The 16,565-nt window shown below is 34.5% G+C and overlaps 1 protein-coding gene across 2 annotated transcripts in view; it reads left to right on the top strand.

The window, feature by feature from the left end:
• LOC109111949 (leucine-rich repeat-containing protein 24-like) overlaps positions 1-16,565 on the top strand; it is an 18,883-nt gene extending 2,318 nt beyond the window's left edge. Inside the window, exons 2-5 of one of the 2 annotated variants that reach the window (XM_042719027.1) lie at positions 7,598-7,814; positions 11,078-11,356; positions 13,160-13,328; positions 14,091-16,565. In XM_042719027.1, the coding sequence (XP_042574961.1) occupies positions 7,653-7,814; positions 11,078-11,356; positions 13,160-13,328; positions 14,091-15,256 (1,776 nt within the window). In that variant the 5' untranslated portion in view covers positions 7,598-7,652 and the 3' untranslated portion in view covers positions 15,257-16,565. The remainder of the gene's footprint in view (positions 1-7,597; positions 7,815-11,077; positions 11,357-13,159; positions 13,329-14,090) is intronic. The other variant, XM_019124961.2, reaches the window with a different exon arrangement.

The raw sequence follows: 16,565 nt of genomic DNA on the forward strand, positions 1-16,565 counted from the left end.
TAATATTAATACATTATGCAAATATTTTTCCACTGTCTTTAATGCTGATTTAAAAAAAAGCTGTTACTGCAATTGGTTTTGTACGGCACAAAAATACAGTATTACAGTTATGAGAATACAATGAGAATCATTATAAAGAATAATGGGAATTACACATGAAAAACAACGCCTGGATGCATTACGGTAATGAGAATTTCAGGGGAAATGTGCTTAGTTTATTATTTGTGAAATAATGCCACAATGCCAAATTGGGCTTTATGTACCTTTTGCAAAAATATAATTTCTCATGGCTTTGGGGTGAAATGCAAACTGGACCTGTTTTCATGAGATTCGTTCTCAGGTTCCCAGATTGATTTGCATCTAGGAAAAAGTTTTAAAATCAGTGGACAGTGTTGCTCCTCTGACAAACACGCACACACACATATTGATCTGTGCTTAGAGACCAGAAAAATCGATCAGAGCAAACCACATCTGGACACGCTACTGCGATTAGATAACAAGCAGATGTGTTCAGAGTCTCTGGCTAAATTGGTGATGTGCCAGAAATGCATATATGGAATTGATTCGGAGACAGTATGTGGCTAGGATTGGAGGCTCGCTGGGACTGTGTGAGTTCACTTCTGATGAGAAATGATAAAAGACTACGGGGTGGAAGTGTGTTTGCGTCTCTGATTACTGCCCTCGTGTGCTGTGATTGCCAAAACACACAATCACAGAGGAACAACACTCAGGTGACATCGCAGAGCATAACAATTTACATGCTTTTGCGTCTCAGTTCAACACACACACACACACACACACACACACACACTCTCTCTCTCTCTCTCTCTCTCTTTAGAAAACATGTTTTTTCCCTTGCACTTCACTTACAATTTTAACCTAGCAGAAGATGAAAGGCACAAAAAGGTCTTAAAAGGTTTCTGGTCATATATGTGTTGGTCTGTAGATATGACTAATATCCATCCTTCTAAGAATTTTCAGACATTTTATCTTCTGCTTGGTTGAAATTGTAGGTCTGATCGCTTTACAAAGGAAAAAGCACACTTCACATCAACATGATGCATAATTTGCGGTATCATTCATGAATGCAGCTCAAACAAATTACTAACGTTTTAAACTTAATGTGAGGAGTTTGTTCAAATCCAGCCAGGGACCTACAATATGAAATCCAGTTTATTTTTTTCCCACATTTCGTTAGATTTTTTTTTCCCCCAAATTCTATTTATTAATTTCTCTGGATTCCATTTTAATGGTTTAATTAAATTTGAACAATATTTTATCAAAAAGCATGACTAATCATTTGAATTAAAACATTTGAGTGGTTTAACAATTAATAAAAAAATGAGAAGTATTTAAAAAATATATAATAATTAATATATTGTTATACATAAATTGTTAATATTTTTCAGTGCCCTATGACATTTTTTGTTGACTGTTAAATTTTTCTGGATTCATGTGTTTTTTTTTGAGTTAAAAAATGTATTACCAAGAATGGTGGTAATCAAATTAATATATAAAACTTCAACAATTCTATAATTTTTAAAAAATGTAATCAAATGAAAATGTAATATTTTATTTTTATTTTTGCACCAAGGTTTACTTGTTAAACTGAAACCTGGATGAAAAATTGTGATATAATAAAATATAAAAAAAAAAAAAAAAAAAAATATATATATATAATATATATATATATATATATATATATATATATATATATATATATATATATATATAATATATATATATATATATATAATATATTATATTATATAATTAAAATACAAATTATTATTATTACTTTGAGAAGTACAACCAACTTCTCAACTTCCTCTAAATTCTATTTCCTCAGTAATATATTCTGTCATAATTTCTTTAAGTTAAACCAAATATTTATTTTTGGCAGTTTATATGCTCTGTTTGCATTTTCCAAACACACAATCACAGAGGAACAACACTCAGGTGATCATGTATGGCACATTTGACTCGAGGCAGATGAAATGTGATCCACTGCAAGCATTTAATGAATATATTTCTTTCTTTCTTTCTCCCTGTTCACTTTTTCCCCTCTGTTAATCTGGCTCATCCTTTGTTTCTTTGTCTTGGTCTTGAGCGCCGAACGCTTCTCTCGGTCGTATTAGTGCCTGCAGGCCTTGCCTTCAGAATCCAAACCCTGTGCTATTGTTTCCATGACAACATGGGAGGCATGGCCGGAGGGCATCGCTGTGTGTTCGCTCTCTCTCTCACACGTTCCCTCTCTTATCTCTTCTTGACACGCTGAATCTGATTACTTCAACTCTTCTCATTTAGACTCTGAGTTCTGCTCTTACATTAGAGCTGATGAATGCTCGTGCCAGGTGATGCGATAGCTGTGATTTGTATAGATGATATGGGTCAGTCATAACTCTCCAAGCTTTTAGCTCGGCCCATTAAAGAAAGCACTCCTGGGAGCACATTACATCTGAATATGATGTTATACGAGGCTGACAGGTGAAGCGTATGGAGTTCATTCATTGTAATCATGACATATTCAGATCTAGAGGTGTCATCAGATTTTATTACTAAGACTGTAGCTATATGTGACCGAAAACCCAAGAGCGTGATGTGTGTTCATGGGGATAAAGTGTAGTGCATAAGTGTTTAACCAATGTCTTTCTGAAGATGTAATATATTCTGGGTACTTCAGGAACATTACAATTGTTTTATTTAGAACATTCTGAAGAATTTTCTCCTGCAATTTCTTAAATGTGAAATAATAATAATTTAATGCAATTTTTTTGTTTGTTTTTGAAAGTATAAAATAATTTAAACAACAGTAATATTGTGAAATGTTCTTAAAATTTAAAATAACAATTTTCTATTTTGAGTTATGTTAAAATGTAATTTATTCCTGTGATGCAAAGCTGAAGTTTCAGCATCATTTCTCCATTCTTCAGAAATTATTCTGATATGCTGCTCAAAAAACATATTAAAATATTACTGTCAATGCTGAAAACAGTTGTGCTGCTTCATGTTTTTGTGAAAACCATATTTTTTTCAGGATTATCTGATGAATAAAAAGTTCAAAAGAACAGCATTTCTTTGAAATATAAATTTTATTAACAATAGTGTATATAAAATAGAGAGTATTGATAATCCATGATTTTTTTTATTTTATTATTATTTCCTTTTTTTCCCCTTTAGATTTTGTGGCAAAAATATGATTTGACCGTGATTTTGTCATTAATTCGTAGATTTTCTAGGAAAAGGTAGGACAGACAAATAACAGCTCCACAGTTTACATTCGATTGTCCTTGCACTGAGCTCACATTTTCCTATTCAGAGCAACACATACTGTAGTACATTTGAAGTACAGCTTTCCCAGCACAAGGACAGTCATCTGTCTACATGCTCTCACTCAGGGCCAGAGTCCTGAATGAAGTGCCATTTCACGAATCACCCGCTTACATACAGCACTGTAGATATAAACCCTCCAAGCTGTTCTCAGACAAAAGCAAACAAAGCACTGCCTGCTCACAGAATCAGCCGTCACTCCATTCAGCATCACTACAAACTATAAACCAGAGTGTATTAGCTTGTCAGATCCGTACAGGCCTTATAGCTCATCCAGAGCGAACAGAATTATAACCAGGCTCATGACAGTAGAAATATCTCTGAAGCAAACTGACATTTGTACTGTATATCATCAAGACACAAGCTGTCCGCTGAAGAATTATGTTCTTTTGTTTTCTTTTTTGTAGTTGTTCGAGAAACTGATGGACTGAATTTGCTGCAAAACAGTATGGATTGTAGGAATGCTTTTTCTTTAGAATTGTTTTTTAAGGGAATGTGTGAATGCACCATCTGTTTAGTCTCTATTTCTTTGTCTGTTGGCCTTCTCATCAGCCTGACTGACAGGGTTCTCAACGGCCCGCTCGCTGTGTTTAACAGTTCACTGGAGGGAAGGATTATCAATGAATAATGATATAAGTTCTGGTCCATTTCTTAAAGCATCATGAATCAGGCTTCAGAGGCTTTGGTCTCTTCCAAGGCTTTGTAAGTCGCTTTGGATAAAAGCGTCTGCAAAATGACTAAATGTAAATGTAAGATTTGAAATATTGAAAGTCATCTGGACCGCTTTTATGATACTTTTGTGGTTCTTTTTGTCTTTTATGAAGCTTGAAAGACAACATTTCTCCAGCTGGGTTCCACAGAAGAAATAAAGTTTGCAATGACATGAGCGCAAGTAATGACAGAAGTCTTGTTTTTATTTTATTTTATTCATTCATTTTATTTAATTTATTATTAAATTATTATCTTATGTATTTCTTTTTGTGTAATTAATTATGTAAATAATTATTGCAAAATAATAAAAATAATAATAAACAACTAATTAATTCATATATTTTATTTTTTATTTATTAAAATGTTATTTTATGTATGTATTTATTTATTTATTTATTTTTATGTATTTATTTAATCAATCATTTATTCAGTCATTCATATATTTTATAATATTATTTTATTTTGCTTTATTTTATTGCATTTTATTTTTAAATCCTCTGCTAAAAGCAAGATTTATCTTGCTTGCCAATAAAAAAATAAATAACAATAATACAATTATTTGGCCATTAATTGATTAATTAATTCATCCATCCGTATTATTTTCTATTATACTGCTTTCTTATTTTATTATTTTTTCTCCTCTACTAAAAGTATGATTTATGTTGCATTCCAAAAAAAGTAAATAAATAAAAATTAATAAATAACAGTCAAATTAACAGTCCATCAATGGAGAAAAGTCACTTTTTTCCTACATGGTGTTGCCTAACAGCCCAACCTTGACCTCAATGTCACAAATTTGTTATTTTTCCATACTCTAACCACCTGTGGTATACAATTCCCACTTTTAATGAGTCTCTGGCTACATTTTATTCTCACTGAATATCCTATTTCACTAAGTCAGTCTGTCTATCCATCCGTCTGAGATATGACATCTGTTGAAACTTCAAAATCCATCCATCATTCCTCAGTTTTCCATTCTCAACACACTCTGCTGTTGTTGGAGGGAAATGCAGTGAATTCCAAACACGCGGTCTCGCGATAAAGCGCCGTGGAGCCTCTAAATATTAAATTCTGTAGATGTTCCCGGTGCTTTTAAAGGATCTCATCTGGCAGAATCACTTCAGAACCCAGACGCACATGTAAGAGAGTGCCATATCTCACAGAACATCGCCTTTTTCAACACTTCACGGCTGCTTCCTTTGGCTTGCAGATGTTTGTGAGGCGACACACGTAGCAAAAGAAAGGCGCTGAAAGCAAAACTCATTCAGAATTTCCCATTTCCCCCTTCATTCTATCCATTGTGATTTCCATTCTCTTTCCCCAGCGTCAGGAGAATAGCATTTGAGTGCAGGACAACGGACCTCTGATGTTTATCATGTCTTTCTCCTTCATGCTTTGAGCAGATAAAAAGGCTTATGTGGGTCATGTTGCATTAATCGAGCTCGCTGTCCTCTCAAATACTCTCTAAATTAAGCAACAGGCATAAAATATTCACATTTGCTCATGGTTCATCACTCAATGACACATTTAAGCGAAGAACAGCCCAAATGTATCACATCAAAATCGAAGCCAAATGAAACAATTCATTGTTATCTGTCCCCGCAGAGACAATCTTTCTTTCTTTGTGCATTATTATGCCTTTTTGTGAAAAACGAGATGTCGTTTCATATTTAAAGTTTTGAACATTATTTAGGAGTGCTAGATGCACTCGTATCTCAAATCCACATTTCCAAATCTCCTCGTGTTGCTTTTGATCCACGTGCTTTGGACCTCTAAATCTTTCAGTGCTGATCTTTTTCAGTCACTACCATGTTTCAGAGGCTTCTGTGAGGCTCTAAGCTCTCAGACAGATGACCTAGAACTGCTAACCGCACACAGAACTCCGTACTGATCCATTTTGTGAGCCTTCTCGAGGTGTGGATGAAGCTCTGGCTCTCGGCAAACTCTCTTTCATTCTGAATTTATCTAGAACAGAGGAGCCAGAGAAAGAAAGAGTTGTAGATTCAGAAAAAAGCACAAAGGATGCTATTGCTGGCAGGTACAGAGAGGTTTAGTATTTTCGTGTCTTGGTTTTCCTTGTTGTTCTGTTTAATAAAACACAAATCAGGTTTGAGTCCTAAGCAGGCAACACAAGATTCTAACAACAAGTAATTTGACTGTTCACAGTGAAAATGTGACACAACAACAAAATCACAGTCTATCAGAGTATATTTGATGTTTAGATGTCATTGTAAGCAGTTTATTATTATGTATTTAATTTATTTTTTGTTTTTATTCATTGAATGTTTAATTGTTGCTTTCTATAACTATATTTAAAATATGTTTTATATATTAAAAAAACAAATGAATACTTCTGTTCATATAAACAGAAGTATTTATTTTATATATATATATATATATATATATATATAATATATATATATATATATATATATATATATATATATATATATATATATTTAAAATTAGATTTTTTTAATTGTTATAAAATTTATATTTCAAATAAATGCTTTATATTTATAAGCTATAATAATCAGCACAATTATTTTCAAAATTGAAAATAATCTGAAATTTTTCCTGAGCAGTAAATCCACATATTAGAATGATTAATAAAGCATCTTGTGACACTTAATACTGGATCATTGATACTAAAAAAAAAATCATTGTTGCATCACAGAAATAAATTACTTTTTAAAATATATTTAACTAGAATATATATTTCACTATTTTACTATTTTTACTGTACTTTTGATCAAATAAACACAGCCTTTATGAGCTTAAGTGAAAAACTGTATGTGTACAGACTATTAAATAACCAGGTTTTAACATGTAATGCAATTTTATAAACACAAACTAAGATTATTTTTAAACGAATTTTAGGTGCTAGGTACAGAATACGAATATGTATTAATATACACACCAAGGCAGACTTTCTAATGCATTTCTAGCAGTTCTTACAATCATACGGTCTATCATTGGGTCCTGTAGTGAAGTATTCTGTTATTGTGTGAATATGGGGCCAAGGTGGACATGTTTTTGTTGTTTTTTTTTATAATTCTTGTATTAATTGTATTATTGGGGATTTGAGATGGATGATGCGAGTGGAGCAGGCCGAGGGTTTGATCTGCTCTCCCGGGAGAAGCGTGCAGTGCGCCCGTGTTTGGTGTTGTATTTCATATTCTCTCAAAACAGAAGAGAGATCCTGGAGGCACAAGCATGTGCACCTCAAGACTCATGTTTAATTAACCAAAGCCCACCACAGATTCTTCCTAAGAGACTGTTCTGTAGGGAACCGCAGGCAGGAGTGAGCGCTATCCATCTTTCAAACGTTTTTTTTTTTTCCTCCTTATTTTGACTCTACGCTTACTTCCCTTTCTGCTCGGCAGAATTCAATTTTCCGATCCACTTAAGCAGGATTCTCATGCGTTACGGATCCGATTAGCTCACACGTGCATGCGCTCTTTAACAACAAGCCCTGTCTTTTTGTCTGTCTCTCTCTTTCTCTTTAACTGCAACCCGTCTCTTTCTTCTTTTCTCTTTCCTCTCTTTGCCCTAGTTCTGCCGCCCTTTTCTATCATTCCCTTTTTCCTGTTTTCACAGTTCTTTCTGAGATGAATCCTCCTCAGCTCTCAGCGGTGTTGGTGCTCATGTTGGCCCAGCTGTGCGCGTCTTCTATCGGTTGTCCATCTGGGTGCCGCTGCTATAGTTTGACTGTCGAATGTGGATCCACTGGGCTCAAAGAGTTCCCGCAAGGCATTGCACATGGGACGCAGGTCAGTCACGCAAACGCATGTGGATGTTCATAGGTGGGTCGTTCTTAAAATACTGTATTGGGGACAAACATGTCCCTTGAAATGTCACAAAAAAGGTTCTACATTAGCATATGAGAACCATAAGAACCTTCAACATTCACGCCAATCTCTTCATCCCACAAAAGGTTATTTATGGTGCAAAAAAGTGTTCTTAAGAAGAAAAAACAAAACTGAAATGAAAAGTTATTTGAATTAAAAAAAATAATCATAATAAGTCATTAATGTAAGTATACAAGTAATCATATTCAAATAATAAGAATAATATTTGTGTGTTTTTGGTGTTTAATGTTATTAAAAACAATATGGAAAAATACTTAATAGAAAATCAGAAATAGTTCCTTTCCTACAGTAATTTATAATTTATAATTAATCATTTTCAATTATTTTAATAGAAATAAGTAGTTTAATATAAATAATAAATATTCAGATCATAAGAATTATTATTATATATATCATACGTCCAACGTCATAGAATGTCAAAAATACTTCTAGTGTCATCTTTCTATGATATGTAAAATTATTTAATAATTTTTCTAATAATTTTGAATAATTTAAATCAAAATAACTAATTAAAAATAGAAATAAAACCTTTAAATCACATGAATGATGTTTTTGTTGTTTACCGTTTATAGGCCTAAATGTTAAAAACAATATGGGGGAAAAACATTAGAGAATTTTATAGATTATCAAAATAATTCCATTGTCATAGAAACACTGAAATAGATCCAATATTTCTATAACATTTACAGTGATTTATAATTTTTTCTAATCATTTGGAATCATTTCGATTAAAATAAGTAATTAATAAAATATTTAACATTAAAATCATTTGTTTTTGTTGGTGTTATCAATGTTAAAAACAAAATAAAAAAATATACTTGTGTGCTGAAAAAGGTCATTTATATTTAATATATTTTTGTCATTTAAATTAAATGGATATTTGTCATTCAAATGAAACTTGAGTTTTTTCCCCACAATTTTCTAACAATTTTTTGAGCAACATGAAATAATCAAGAAATAATCAAGATGTAGTCAAGATGTTTACAAATACTTTACATTTGCTTTTATGGGAGAAAACTGGGCTGGATTCAAAATGTATATAATTTTCTGCAGTTTTGAGAATGATTGATCAGTAGTCACAAAGTCGACATGAAATCAAGTCAAGTTGACCCTGTTTACTGTTGTAAATTTTTTTGGTCTTATTGTGAATGATTAAACAATTTTTCTTTAATTCCATTCACTTCTTTACAGTTTTGAAAACAAAATGAAATCAAAAATATTATGTATCTGAACTCTCCTACATATAAGACAGGAACACTTGCACTACTTTCCAACCTGTCCCAATTTTTTATTCTGGTCATCCGGTCACCCATTGTAATGAAATAATAAATCTTCTCTTGCTTGTATCTACACCTTGACCCACAATACAGCAAACCTGACATTAAAACCATAGGTCATAACTCCAGAATCATTCACTAAATCATGGCCAGCGTCACTCTCTGGACCCTATTTGCATGTCTCTGTATCTGCTCCAGTCACATCACTAACATTACTGCAGCTCGTGAATATTCATGAGCCGGCTCGCATAAATTGCTCAGTTGACCCTTGTAACCTATGCTTCACAAGAAATTTGCTTCGGCTCAGCCCGTGTTTGATCACAGACAATAGCTTGATAGAAATCAATTAGAAAATTAATCAGTGTAATATGTTGCATCATTAATACAGTTAAAAGAGTGAAGACAGACCACTCAGCGAAAGCCTCTTAATGCCCTTCTGATGCTGCTAATTGATTTGTTTGCATGTTTAAAGCTCAAGGATAGTCAATCCAGAATTGTGCAACACTTCCAAAGCTGTGTATTGATCTGTTTCATGCTAAAGAAAACCTTCTTTCACTCTGCATTCACATGGAACACAGTGAAGAGGAACTGATAAAGAAAGAAACATTTTCTTTTTTGTTTCAGCTTAAAAGTTTTTTTTTTTTTTGTCTGCAGTCTCTCACTGCTGTCACTGATTAGGATAGAAACATAAGTTGACATGAATGAGACGGATGCTGCTTTTATTACTTGGCACGTCAAAACCAGAACGCCATTATAATCACTGAAGCTTTCTATAAAATGAAAGTGATGCAGATTCCCATAAAGGTTTTTTTTTTTTTTTTTTTTTTAAGTAACTTATTGTTTTATTTCTGTTTTGAAGTAAATGATCATCAGACTACAACAATAAAACATAATAATAATTCCATTATTAATAGAATTTAAATTATTATTAGACTACAATAATTCTACTATTAATAGAATTTATTATTAATATCACTATTAATGACAACAGCATTAACAATAATGTGCAATATTGATAATCTTACTATTAATATAATAATAATTTAATTATGAATATTATTATTACTAATAAAATAATAATAATAAAACAATTAAAAGAATCATTATCATCATGTTTTACTACTACTACTACTACTAATAATAATAATAATAATTCCATTGTTAATATAATTTAAATGATCATTAGCCTACAACAATTATAACAAATCATGATAATAATAGTTCTACTATTAATATAATCTATTATTAATTTGATTATTAATGATAAATGAATTTATAATAATAATACTAATAATATGTACAATAATGATTTTATTATTATTATTATAACTGTTGTTGTGGTTGTTTTAATATTATTACTAATTAAATTTTTTGTGTATTATGTGTATTATGTGTATTGTGTTATTTTTGTTTTTTATTATTATTATTGTTATTAATTTCAACAATTTTAATGATAATTACAGTAATACTTGAACTATTAATAAAAATTAAACAAGAATAATACTAATTCTGTAATTAATGTAATTTAAATTATCATTAGGCTACAACTATAATTATCAATATACTTAATAAATATTAAAATGTTTACATATTATATCTAATATTTTATATATTTATATATTGTATAAATATAAATATCAATTTTATAATACTAATGAATTACTATTATTATTATTTTGTTTCTCAGAGAACTGAATTGTGTTATTTATCCATAGACTAGCTATTTTAAAGCTGAAAAGTGTGAATATCTGTTAGAAATACATGTTAAACTGATCATCTCTAGTTCTTTCTGCTTAAAATTCTTTAATGTTAGTTTATAAAATTAACCATGTCACAAACCTGTGTTAATGTACTGATGTTTTGCCCCGGAATCTGTGTCCTGTCCAGACCATCTTTCTGCAGGACAATGCCATTGGACAGATCCGTCAGCGGGATCTATCTGACCTCGGCCGGCTGCACTACCTCTACCTGCAGAATAACAGCATCTCCACGCTGGAGGCCGGGGCCTTCAGAAACCTGGGTCTGCTTCTGGAGCTGGCGCTCAATGGAAACCGCATCCACCTGATCACAGCTGACGTGTTCGGGGGCCTGGACCACCTGCGCATCCTCTACCTCGCAGGAAACCAGATCACCAGACTCGAGGACTACACTTTCCGCGGACTGCAGGTGGAATGACCGTCTGTGACATTCTGCCTAAAAAAAATATACATTTTCAAATGTTTTAACATTCCAAATGATTATTTTTTTTTAAATTAACATGTCACAGGAGCATTAGTGTGACTAAAATACTAATTTAAAAATAGGCAATAAAGGTTCAGCTAGGAGTCAGACTGTAAATTTAGTGGCGAACTCAACTAAGGTTGTGGGTTTGAATTCAGGTTGGTTAATGTTTCTTTTGGGGAAGTCGTGGCCTAGTGGTTAGAGAGTTTGACTCCTAACCCTAAGGTTGTGGATTTGAGGCTTGTGCCGGCAATACCACGACTGAGGTGCCCTTGAGCAAGGCAAACCCCCAACTGCTCCCCGGGCGCCGCAGCATAAATGGCTGCCAACTGCTCTGTGTGTGTGTTCACGGTGTGTGTGTGTGTGTTCACTGCTGTGTGTGTGCACTTTGGATGGGTTTAATGCAGAGCACGAATTCTGAGTATGGGTCACCATACTTGGCTGTATGATGTTGGCTGTATGGCTTTCAATGTATTGGCTTGTTACACAAAAAAGGTTACTTCCAAAATGAAACTGTAAAGAGAAATAAGTGATTTTTGCATTGGAAAGAAGTGTAACTGACTAAAAGTACTATTTTAAAGGTTTCTGTGCTACTAGCGCCACCTAGCGGAAATACAAAGATAAAGCATATTTTCAAACGCCCATTACTGGTGGGTCTATAAAAAATGAAAGCATGTCTCAACAGGTAAAAGTATGCTCCTTTCCATAAAAGGACCAGCATTTTAGTAATACTTTTAAAATAAAGTTTAGCATACTTGTCAAGAAGAAACTGCCCAAGTTACCAAGTTACTGAAACACAAACATTTCATTTCATGTAAAAACCTCCGCTTGTGATTACCCTTTGTTTTACCATAATGTCTGTTTTTGTGTTTTTTTTTTAATCTTTGTTTTGGCTTACGCTTTTGTAACAGATTCTGAATGTCTTCTAACTCACCGTTAAACTCCCTCAGGCTCAGTCTGCTACAGTAGCCCCGCCCCAAACTCTCTCGCTATTGGCTGGTATGCAAATACATAGTTTGACAGGCAGGTATGGCATCCTATCATTTTATCTGAACCGAATGCAATGATTGGACGAACATTTTATAGTATATCAAAACATTTTAAGAACTTAATTTATCGGACCATATGACTGTAAATCTAACAAAGTTTTTTTTTTTTAAATATATATGTTTTATATTAATTAATTAAAGGGAGTGACAGCAAATTTGCAAACTCTTTCTCTCTTTTAAACAACGCAAACAATCTCTAGATATTTTTAAAACTTTTGTAAAGTCATCAAAATGCTATCATGTATTTTTATTTTGCTTTTGGGGTAAATGCGAATTGTAAACTAATACTTGTTGCAGTTTCCAATTACTACTATCGAAGATCTGTGGAGCTCAGACGAAATTAGAACGTTTCATCTTAACAATGTGAGATAATTTTTGAAATATTAAAAACATAACTTGCTGTCTCACTATTTTGTTTTTTTAAATGTTCCAAATATTTGCACAGACTTTACATAGTGTTATGCCAAAGTGTGCACGTTTCGTGAGAGTAGAAGAGAAGCAGAAGCCACAGAAAAGCAGTGCAAAAACTCATAAAAGTGCTACATTTATAGGGGCTTTTTCAGCAATATGCTAATTCGATAGAAACACTGAAGTGAAAAATAGATGACTCTGCATTATGCTAGATTGCTTCTTAAAGTGTGTTTTTATGGTAGCTACGATCAGGCCTGTAGTAATAATCGTGATGAAATGCTGATTGCAGCGGTTGCAGGAGCTGCATCTGCAGGAGAATGCGGTGGAGGTGCTGGGAGATCAAGCTCTGGTGGGTCTGTCCTCTCTGGCTCTTCTGGACCTGAGCAGAAACAACCTGAGAACCCTGAGTCCCGCTTCACTCAAACCCCTCGTCAGCCTGCAAGTGCTGAGGGTCACAGGTAAGAGGTTCATATTAGCCAATGCAAAAACAAATCTGAAATAACACTACCATTCAAAAGTTTGGGGTCAGTAAGATTTTTTATAAATAAATTAATACTTTTATTCAGCGTCCTGCATTCAATCGATCAAAAATGACAGCAAAGACATGTTACAAAATGTTTACAATTTTTAAAATGTTGTAATGTTACAGAAGATTTATATTTCACATAAACTTAATTGTCTTTTTAACTTTCAATTCATCGAGGAATTCTGAAAGAAAAAGAAAAGGTATCAATTTCCACTAAATATGATGAAGCACAACTGTTTTCAACATTGATATAACAAGAAATATTTCTGGAGCTTTGCATCACAGGAATAAATTACATTTTAAAATGTATTCAAATAAAAAACAGCTATTTTAAATTGCTACAATATCATAATATCACTGTTTTTACTGCATTTTTGATCAAATAATTCATTTTTAAGATATTTCTCTTTAAAAAAGCACATGTGAGATTGACATAAATATTAATTAAGAAATGTTTCCATTGGTAGCTCTGCCAGGTTAAGTAAACTAATTAATATTCATGATCCAAACTTTCATTATAAAACAGTCCAGTGTTATATGAGTTGCTTGGCCTGCAAACGTACCACAGTGACATGGCATTTAGATGTCAGACCAGCTTTACTTTTACTTAAATAGTTTTGCACAACATTTCTGTTTGAATTAATATTTAATAATGCTGTATTTTGAGAGGCTTATATTGCATTTGCTCTTACAGATAACCCGTGGCGCTGCGACTGCGCTCTGCACTGGCTGCGCGGCTGGATAAATGAAGAGGGTCAGAGGCTATTAAGCTCAGCCGAGCGCCGGATGCTGTGCGCCGAACCTCCGCGCCTCTCCCATCTCAGTCTGGTCGAGGTTCCCGCAAACAGCCTCATTTGCATCCCACCCATAGTGCAACTGGAGCCTAGCCACCTGACAGTGCGTTTGGGGGAAAGTCTACGTGTGTCCTGCCAGGCGTCCGGATACCCACAGCCACAAGTCACCTGGAGGAAAGCGTCCCACGGAAAAGCCCAGCTGTCTCCCAGAGGTCTGGTGCAGGAGGTCGGGATGGACGGAGATGCCAAGACTCGGGGGAGGTTGGTGACAGCCAGGCCTAGTGGAAAAGGAGGGTCGGCGAGTCGCGGGCCAGTCCGAGGTGGAACCGACGATGGAGGTGACCGAGAAAGTTTCGACCCTGACACGGGAAGTGGGATGCTGTTTCTCAGCAACGTCACGGTGGCGCATGCCGGACGCTATGAATGCGAGGCCTGGAATCCCGGCGGAGTGGCTCGGGTGACTTTTCACCTGTCTGTGAACATGTCTTCATCTTTGTCCCGCTCGGAAATCTGGCCTCGACTGCATTCCTCGTCTTACTATCATCCTTCTTCGGTGGACGTGAGTCAGGAGCCGATTTATGAGCTTGAAAGCATGGACTTCAATGCACTGGGAACCGCGACCCAGACGGCCATCGCTGTGGGAATCTCTCTTTTGGCATTGACGGCGTTGTTGCTTCTCTGCATGATTTACAGTCGCCACCGCCAACGGCAGAAAGAGGAAGATGGATACGGCGCCAGCAAAGAGGAAAGCATCCTCTACGTCAACGACTACTCCGACGGTCCCACCACGTTCGCTCAACTTGAAGAGTACCGGGACGAACGCGGCCACGAGATGTACGTGTTGAACCGTGCCAGACCGGTGCTGCCTCCCCCGCCATCCTGCAACCAGCAGGGGTCGATGCTAAAGGCCGGTGAGTGCATGCTGACCCCGGGCCGGGCCGCAGGGATCGGACCCCGCAGGGCTCCTGCAGAAGGAGGTGAAGGACCTCCGCTTGATCCCGAAGGGTTGTTCATGAACCAGAGCTTGCTGTTTGACACGCAGATCGCTTATGAGATCCACTGCTGAATCGGATCCTTGGATAGACTTCAAGGTTCTTGCTATCAGATGTTATCCTGCTGAATTTCCTTTCGTTCTGAGAGCACAAATGTATTTTTTTTTTGAAAAGCATTGAAGGAATAATAGATTTTAAAGCTGTGGTGTGTAGTTTCAGTACCACCGAATGGATTTTTGCGAAAAAAAAAAAAGGTTTGAAAGTCAGGGAAGTGGTTGAGTCAGTGTTGCTACACTCTTCAAAATAAAAGTGATACCAAAGAAGAACCATTTTTAGTTGCCCAAAAGAGCCTATCAGTGAACAGTTTTATAAATATTTTTTTTTTCTTGGTGTGAAGATCATTTTAATAATCTAAAGAACCTTTTAAACAGTGGAAAGATTAAAGCTTCTTTATTGGCATCCATGGTTTCTATTAAGAACCTTTAACAATCATGGAACATTTTAATTCCACAAAAAGTTATTTATAGCAAAAAAAAAAAAGGTTCTTTAGACATTTATTTGAATGTTCTTCACATAAAGAGAAAATTGTTTTTTTAAGAACTATTCACAGAAAGATGGATTCTGGGGACCCAGAACTGGTTCTTCAGTTGCATTGCTACAAAAAACACCTTTGGGAACCTTTATTTTTAAGCGTGTATATTGTGCGGCTCAAACCAGCAGATAAAACATCAGTGTTTACTCTCTTTGGGGAAATTAACCTACAAATGGCTAGTTATAATCATCTCTTGGGTTGCACATAGCAGCTTTTAGGGAATAGTTCATCCAAAAAATGTTGCCGTTTGCATGATTGTTTTGTTCTGTAGAATCACAAATGGAGATTTTATTGAAAGCTCTCGCATACATTTTAAGGTTATTTTCAAAAAAAAAATATTCCATTCTCCATTCTGCATATTTAACTAGTTCTCATTTGTGTTCCACAGAGGAAACGTAAAAGCATATGGATTTGGAAAATTATGTATTTTTTTTTTTTTTGTAATTGGAATCATTTAAAAAAAAAACCTGTCAAAATGCTTTTGACAGAAAAAATATTGCATTTTTCAACAGCGATAGGGGTGCAAGGAAAAGAGAGAAAAGATAGTTGTAAAGCAAAACCGCAAAAATAGATCAGGAAGAAAATGCAAGTGAGGGTATGGAGAGTGAAAGAAGTGTTTCCAGGAGTAGTCCAGTGAAATAATTCACTGGAAGTAGGCTAGCATTGAAAAGTTTGAGGTCAGTGAAGACATTTATAATATCCCAATAGGTTTCCATTTCAGATAAATGCTGTTTTTTAAATCTTCTATCCTGAAAAAAAGTATCACATTCTTTCACAAAAATATGAAGCTT

This window comes from Cyprinus carpio, chromosome B2, assembly GCF_018340385.1.
Source record: "Cyprinus carpio isolate SPL01 chromosome B2, ASM1834038v1, whole genome shotgun sequence".
Classification (NCBI taxonomy): Eukaryota; Metazoa; Chordata; class Actinopteri; order Cypriniformes; family Cyprinidae; genus Cyprinus; species Cyprinus carpio.